Source organism: Limulus polyphemus, unplaced genomic scaffold, assembly GCF_000517525.1.
Source record: "Limulus polyphemus unplaced genomic scaffold, Limulus_polyphemus-2.1.2 Scaffold401, whole genome shotgun sequence".
NCBI classification, from domain to species: Eukaryota; Metazoa; Arthropoda; class Merostomata; order Xiphosura; family Limulidae; genus Limulus; species Limulus polyphemus.
Window position 1 is genome coordinate 421,101 of NW_013666011.1, and position 9,102 is coordinate 430,202.

General features: G+C 30.3%; 1 protein-coding gene across 1 annotated transcript in view; it reads left to right on the top strand.

Moving 5' to 3' along the window:
* The window catches only part of LOC106457991 (lysophospholipid acyltransferase 1-like), a 58,873-nt gene that overhangs the window by 10,649 nt on the left and 39,122 nt on the right, over positions 1-9,102 (top strand). The window contains exon 2 of the mRNA XM_022384104.1: positions 8,876-9,021. Coding sequence (XP_022239812.1) covers positions 8,876-9,021 — 146 coding nt within the window. The remainder of the gene's footprint in view (positions 1-8,875; positions 9,022-9,102) is intronic.

Sequence of the window (9,102 nt, forward strand, 5' to 3'; positions counted from 1 at the left end):
TTTCCATGGCCACAAAATGCACACTGTTCATTACAGTCACATAAACTAGAGATGGGGTGTTCTATAAGTTCACTCCACTCGTAGGTTATTCATCAGGATATCTTTGCTTCATAAATATGTCCGTTCCAGACCTTACTAACTCATGGACTTCATGGGTAAAGCAGAAGGGGGTTGCTGCCCACCCCTGCCATTCCTTAGATTGAATAAATTAGGTTTGGTCTGATTTTCAAAACAGGGTTTTGTGGTCACCCAAGTCACCAATTGGAATATCTCCAGTGGGAACATTCTTCTGGACTCTCCACCTCATTTGCCCCACCCACCCATTTCTGTCAGTGGAGTAAGAGGGTCCTTGCCCTTTCCAGTTCCAAGCTGCTGGGGTAGTGGACCATGAATGTATTCCCCTAAATGGCAGATATAAAATATTTATACAATAAAGACTCCATTCAGTTGAGAATAGCACGGTGGTGTTCTGCTAGTGTAGATGATCAGATTTTCTCCAAATGAATACTCCATTTCTGCACAGGATTGTCCAAGGGGATGGTATAGCTTTGGAGTGCACTGTCATAATGATTGGGATTTCTCATCCTATCCAAGCATGGAAGTCAGTTCCCAGCAGTTGAGTTTTGGATTTAGAGCTGAACCAATCAATATTGTGTCCTCACACTTGTTCAGAGTGTCCCTCACTCAATTTGTCTAAAGTGCACTATTCCATTGTTGTGAGTCATGGTGGGTGCACTTGTTGGTTTCTCTGCTTCTTCCTCTTGTGCTACCCCTCAATGTCTTTATGCCAAGGATGTTACTGTGTGTGAGGTGGTTCCAGTTTGTTTGATTTTAGTGGGATATATATATGTATGTTATTTCACTCTGCTCCCATGTGCCCTGTTAACAGATTGGTTGGTGGGATTTCTCCCTCTGGTCAGCTGAACCTAAAGTTAAGACAGTATGATCCTCTTTCCTACCCCTCTATGGATGTCAGTTCCTGGTGGTCAAGTTTTCGACACAGTCGACTTGCCGTGTACAGTCGGTCTCACCATAGCCACTCAACATCTTGGGGCACATCCCTTATTTTACCCGCATTCTGTTCATCAAGGGGATTGAAATTATAATATATTGTGGTTAGGATCACCGTCCAACTGTTTTCTCTCCTATTGGGATGTGCTCCTCACAATTTTCTGCTCGGACCTCACACACCTGTTCCACATCTGGGTGAAGAGTATACCTGATACAGAAGTGGTGCAGTCTCCCATGTATAAACTTCTTATGAAAGATGCTTCTACTTTCTCCCTTGCACTGGTCCCTCCACCTATTCAATGTGGGATTTTAGCTATGTACGTGAGTGGAAGAAAGGTACCTGTCGGAAATACATTTTCAGTGTAGGAAAATTATAACTTGAGATAGATTTGGCGATACAGCTGGTGATGGTGAACATTAAATTTGTAGTTGTATGTATCTGAAAATAACTTGTGTGTTTTTTTTATCTTTAATGATGCAAAATATTAAGATTTGTTACAAAAGCTCATTCATAAAGTGCATTAATGATGGGTGATGACAATCTAACCTAAATAAAAGCTAGTGTGTGTATCATGTCATGCTTGAATTCTCTTGATTTCTCAAAATAGGAGGAGTCATAAAAGCCAAAATTAATTTATCCAAATAGAATAGTTTGATTGTGAGGGTGTGCCGTGAAACCTTATCAGTGTAGTGAGTGTTGGTATAATAAGCCTAAAATAAAGATGTAGTGTGGGATCACTTAGCCTAGAGCCAAGTGCATACAATTTATCATGAAAGTAAAAATATCGATTCAGTTTTAAAATTAAGTTGTTTTGAATTAAGCTATTTTCTGTTATATTACCAAGGTTTATAATAAAAAACAAACCTCTTTAATCAACAGAGACTCTAAATTAAAAAGTCAAGAAATATTTTTTCAGTTTTGTTGTCTATACATTTCATTTTATACTTTCAGTACATAGACTAACAACAATATTAGGTTATACTTTTGTTGCTAAGCAACATGACATAAAAGCCATTGTTGGAAAGTAGTGTTACCAAAATGCACTGTATTTTCTCTATATTAGAACTTGTTAATCTAACTGATTTTTACCAATAATTATTCTATGAATATGCCACAAATTCCTTTTGAGAATAATCTTAATTTTGAGTGGATCACAAAGGAATATATTAATGTTTAACTGCCTCCACTGCACTTTTCTGCCTCTTTGTTGATCAAGCTTTATTTCACATAATTTATTTATTTCAGTTATCTATGAAATGTGAGATTAGGGTATACTGTGGGGTGTGGATGTGAGTGGAAGTACTTGCCCCATCATTTTTGATGGGCTGTATGCTAGTTTATTTATATATCTTGGTACAATGCTCATATAAACATTTTTTTGTACTGGTCATGATTTTGCTATTTTACATCTTACTATAATGGACATAGAGTGTATCTCACTATCTATGGTTGTAATCAAAACTCCTGTGGCATCTATTGAATGGCACCACAAACCAAAATCCATAAAAATTTCACATTTCGGGTATTCAAGATTCAGACAATTAGGAAAATAACTGTGGTATGTGCAACAACCATTTATTTATAACAGAGCATAATTTTTAATAAAAGTATCCTCCTCACAACAAGATCATGACTTTTACTAGGACTGTATGTGAGGGTTTGATTAAATCTTTATTGGTGTAATTTTTAAATGTAGTACTGAGAAATTGGAGTTCTTAAAAAACAGTTTTTTTCAATAAGTGTTAACACTTTTAATATATAAAAAACATTACATTTTATATCAGTAAAATTTATTAAGTTTGAACTCTACATTGAATCATTTTGATGCAATGAATTGCATATGACAAAAGATCACAATCCAACCACTTGTGCATTACTTCCCAGAAAATAATCCTTTTTAGAAAATGTTAACTTTTTTCTAAATTTTTTTCAGTGAGGTATGTATACTATGATCAGTAATTACTAGCACAAACAACCACCTGTTGGGTGGTGTTTCTGCTAGTATATGAAATTGTGCATTAATTCAACTTCATGACTGAATACGGATATCTGAAGTACTGAGTAATAACCTAGTTTTGTTTAGGTAAGTCTAATGAACATATAAGTTGGTGCTTAGTAAAAATTAAATTAGTACAACTTAGAAGTTCATGCTAAATGTACAGTTGTAATCACTGTTGTGTAATTTTAGGGACTTTCATGCTGTAATGCAGTCAAGTTTTATTTTTTTGATAAATTATGCATTTGATAAATTTATTCTATTCTTTGTTGTTAAATTTAAAGATTTATACATTAGTTTCTTAGTTACAGTGGCATTTAGACAAGCTATGTGGGAGTTTTTGTGTATGATTCTGTAGTACTTGTGACTTGGTACCATAGTGTTTGATACCATGAATGTTTTTGTGATATTAGATCACAAACATTTGGTATCACACAAGTTACTAGGAAATAATTAATTTATACCTTTGATTGAGTGCAGTCCAGTTCCAAAGGCAAAACTCTACCATTGAATTAAAAAGTTATATAAAATAAACTTCTAGTTGTTTTTCACATATTCAAAAAATAAAATACTGCAGAGTTGTAATTTATTCTACAAAAAGTTTATGCATGAAAGCTGAATAAAAATTAGCAAATTTAGATTTCTGCTGATTCAGCATACTCCCAATAAAATCATTACTGTTTATGAACTTACTAAACTTTTACTGAGCATAATATGGCACTTGTAACCCTTAGGAGGAAAGTAATAATAGTTTAGTCCTTTTAACTTGAATGGAAGTTTAGTTTTTAGCCAATAAGTTTTTCAACATCAGTTGTTATGGTGTTTTGTAATTGCCTGTATCTCAGCTTTCAGAAGTCATAGGCTAACAGAATGACCAATTCTCATCACCTTTTTTTTGTCTTGTGGGACTCTTTATGCTTAGTAACTGAGTAGCTAAATGAAACTGGGAGTTCTGATGATTTCCTCTAATATAAAATTTACAATATTGGTATAATTCATGCAGATAATCATGCAATCTGAATTAACAATAATTAACCTTTTACTGTAGCATTATTTATTAAAGAATACCATCTAATATTGTAGTAAGTTTAATTAGTATTAAAATAGTACATATGAGACTAACTGAATTTTATACTTCCATTTCTCTCTGACACTGTAGATTAATTATGTTGTGAATTTATAACATAAAGAATTAAGTAGCTACTCGTAGTTCTTAGTTTGTTTATTTATTTCAGTTTGTCCCCATAACACTAAACTGAGAAACTTTTCAATTTAATTCATTATTAGAAGATCAATGTAAACCTGTTATAAATCATATAAACATGGTAATAAAAAATTCATTGGGTACAAATGACCTTGCCTTTCAACATAGCATCACTGTTACTTTTATAATGTGTTATAGGATATTTTGACAACAATATTTTTGCCAAAATCAATTTATATTTAGTTATAATTAGTTTTCTGTAAATAAGAAGTTATTGTTTTAGAGTATATGTTGTTTGAATAAAATAAATTTAATGTTGAATGAATTCAATATTATTAAAATGGAATCCTGTAATCTAATAACTTGACCATCTCAGGCCTTGCCTACCACACTCACTAATATCCATGGTTGATATGTTATCGTGGAAGAATAGTCATGTAGCTTTCCAGTAGATATAGCATCACAATAAAAAATTAGATACAAAAATGAGATAAATTGAAAAAATATGGCTTTTAACAGTTACAAAGTTTTAAAATTTTGTTTTCAAATTTTTGCATTTCTGATGAAACTTTGTAGAATGGGTGGCAACTGCCTGTTGTTGAGACACAAGTGTAGAGTATGACATTTCAATAGTCTTCCACCTTTTGTCTTCAGGTCCTGCATTTCTGTTGATTACAGTTGACTATTAACTTCCAACTTTTCAAATGTTTGACTACTTTTCAAAAAACAGTATTGTATTCTCAACTAAAGAGCACTAAAGGTTAAACTCCCTTTCTGAACAAATAGAAAGGGTGAAAACATTAACATCAAGTTAACATAAGATGTTGAAATTTAATTGTAATAAATAATTATAAATTCAGGATAGAGCAAAGAAATAAAATGTAAATTTCAAAGAGGGACTTTCATGGTTCCAGCACTAAGATATACAAAAGAAATGGAAGTTTGGACATTTTTCCAGTTTTGTTCTTGTTGTTTTTTTTCAATGAAATAAATATTCCATGTTGTTAAAATATTAAATTTACAAAAAAGTACAAGAAAAGAAATATTTGAAATATAGTTAAAGTTATACTTTTTATTATATTTTTAATGTTGAATTGGGAGCAAATTTTAAGTCACCCTTAGGCCAGAACAAGTTAAGTAAAATTATGGGATTAGCATAGAGAACTTTCCTTATTTTCTGTATATATTACTGCATATAGTTGAGCAGCAATAATTGGTATAATAGATAATAGGAGCTAAATACAGTTTGGCAATTTTTGTTATTTTGTAGTGCAAGTATGAAAATTATTTTTATAATTGATTATGTCATTTTTACATTTTACAAAGTGACTGCAAACACTATGAAACTGTGTGCATTGTTTTTGAATCAAACAATGATAAAATTTATAGTTTTATAAAATATCAACTTTGTATTAAAGTTTTAAAAGAATGTAGGAAGACATTAAATGTACAACAAAAGTAAGCATTTAAATGTTTATGAACAAACATATCAGAGTAAAATCTTTTCAAAATTTCAATGCTATGAATTGTTTTTGAATCAAACAATGATAAAATTTATAGTTTTATAAAATATCAACTTTGTATTAAAGTTTTAAAAGAATGTAGGAAGACATTAAATGTACAACAAAAGTAAGCATTTAAATGTTTATGAACAAACATATCAGAGTAAAATCTTTTCAAAATGTCAATGCTATGAATTCAAATATATACCACATAAAAAGTAATTTTGAATTTTCAAAATCCATTAGTTTTTGGTTTTTTTTCACAATGCAATAAAATAAACTATACAGTAGGTGCTTCCAATTTACTCACCTGGGCCTCATGTATTTAATAACAACCTTTTGTTTTCTTCCACTCAACCATCCTACAGTTCAATTAACTAGCCTTTCCCCAATGCCTATCATATGCTTTCATTAGTTAATCTTTTTATGGTACTTTAGAAAATCTAATTGTACCAAGTCCTCATTTTTCCATCATGTCAATAATAAGTAACATCCTCCAAAAAGATAACAGATCTGTGAAGCAAGATTTCCGTTTGGTGAATCTGTGTTGGCTTTTTTGAATATGTTTCACTAAATTATTTTGTAAAGCTTCTTTTATATGATTCTAGAATTTTTACCACTACAAAAATAAGACTATCTGGCCAATAATTTCCAGGTTAATTCTTATCACCCCATTTAAAAATAATTATGACATTATTAGCAACTCTCTTATCTAGAGATGCCTATTCACTGTCTACTGACCTATTAAAAATGAAAGAGAGAAGACTGTATATCAGGTCTTAGACTTCCTTTAAAACCTTGGGGGAAAATCTTGTTGATTCTGGTACTTTATTTTAATATTGTGATCTTTCTACATAATTATCACCAAAAAATTAATATCTACATAATTCAATTCCAATATTTTTTGTAGAATGTTAAGGGTCAGGAATATTGATAATGTTTACTTTATAAAAACAAAAGAGAAGAAGACATTTAAGAATCCAGTCATCTCATATTCTTCAACAAAAAGCTTGTCATTAGCATATTTTATGGGCCAAATCCACATTTTCACATTTTTCTCACCTTTAACATGATTAAAAAATCCTTGCTTTTAGTTTTAACATTGTGAGGCAACTATTTCTCATTAGCCTTTTTGGATTTCCTGATTTCTCTTTTAACCAAATACTTAGCTTTCCTGAACTTTTGTAAGTTTTCAAACTTGTCTGTCAGCTAAAATTTATTTTCTTAAACTTCTGAAATTTATCTCTGATTTTCTTTTTTGTGTTATAAGGAAGTCATTTAGGTTTAACTTTCCCTATTATCTTGTTCCTCTTTTTTACATACTTGCCTATCTTGAATTAAATTCAATTTGTTTTCAAAGAATTTTCAAATATGCCTTACTTCGTCTTTTAACTCATTATCCTAAGTTACTAATGATAAGCATTATTTCTTGGCCTAATTACAATAGATAGAGAAATACATCACAATATTGATCAGTTAATAATTCAAGTACTAGCCCTAGGCTAGACCTTTTTGTTTTATATTATACCTCATTAAATACTTAATATTTTCTATTTAAAGTTTAAAGTGTACATAGCTTGTATTATTATTTAAACGTATCTCTCCTTTAATGTTGTCAGACATAATTTACGATACATTGTGAATGTTGATCATTAACTTGAATGAATAAGTATAATTACCCACAGAAAAATGGCCATTAAAAAGATTGTTTTCTTATTTTTTTGAAGCAAGTGGTTTTATTGGTTTTGAATTTCCTTTTGGACTTGCTGGCTTCTTCCCCTTCTTTACTCTCATTTCATATCACACACCTTAACTATCATTGAAGGCTATCTACAAATTATCTGTACACTGTCTACAAGGGGGTGAAAAGGAAAACTTCATGACATGCACTTGAACATCCTGGAACTTGTATTTTTGATTTCCTGCCTATGTTTTTTATTGTTGTTCATTCTTACTGATGTGTCACCATTAGTAATAGTTACACTGACTGTTAATCATTGTTATAAATAAGTTATTAGCATTAAATTGCAGTTATATATTAAAACAATTAATAAAATTGTTACAATAACATTCATCATAAACTAAAGTTTTCTACTTCGTTTATAAGTCATTTCTAACTTGATGTTTTAAATAAAATTACTTATTTACAATATCTGGGGCCTAGTTACAATAAATATAGATAGCCAAATTTGAGAAGAAGAATATATCACATGATTGATCATTCAGCAACTTAATAAAAATACTTGATGATTAATATGGAAATAAGAGAGAAGTTTTATAAACATCAATCTAGTAATATTTAATTTTTCTTCATCCTGTAAGGATAGAATAGTAGCTCTCTACATACATAAATATATTGTTATATGACTAAAATAAGGTTAAAATTGTAAATGAATTTCTCAATCATTAATTTACTTAATAATCTGAGTCAACTTATAGTTATTGGTATTAGTAGCATTTACTGTAACTTATTATTCATTCTCAAATTTTCTCATGGATGTTATTTATATATTTTGTTGCACTTTATTGGCTGATTGGCCAATCAAAATTATGAAATACATTTGCATTCTATTGTTTACAATATTAAGTTTTTTTTAGTTACTTTATTTGCCCAAATATAACACACATCCAATTTTGAATGGTTAAATTGAAGAAAATTTGTTTTTACACATCAGTTGTACTAAATATAGTAAGTAACTATCAGTGTATTAAACATTTTTGAAATCTTTCCCTGAATTTTTTTGTATGTGTCAATTTTAAAAACTTTATTGAAAATTTTATACATGGTAATACCCTAAGCTAATCATTCATCTTCACATAAATCTTTATCCTGTCTAGAATTGTCGCTACCATCGGATTTGCTTCTTTGAACCTTTCCTTCACTGGTTGACATGCATTGGATATGCAACATTTTTTGAAACTTTTAATGATGCTTTAATGATTTTTATTTGTAGCTTCTAGTAGAATACCTAACAGAATTGAATATGCTCAATTATAATGCACAATCATTTTTTTTGGAGGTATTTGGAGGAAAAGTGTGTGCAAATGTAGCAGTTCTCTTACCTAATATAACCTTTGACAGTGTTTAATGTAAGGAGTTTTTATATTTTTCACATTGAGCCTGAAGAAATAAACAATGAATATTATTTTATTTTTTTCAGTTTAACTTCCTCATATGTCAGTTTATAGCCTTGCTGCTTGCCATTGTTTACAAAAAAATACTTCCACCTAATAAAGTAACACCTGAAATTCGACATACAGTTGCTTTAATGATGGGAATTGTACTTGGGTATTTTTGTTTTGGGCAGTAAGTATTTTTCATATTTTTGCAATAATCTCAATTTTACCAGAGTTGTTTCATCATATATATTTCAGTGTGGAATATTGT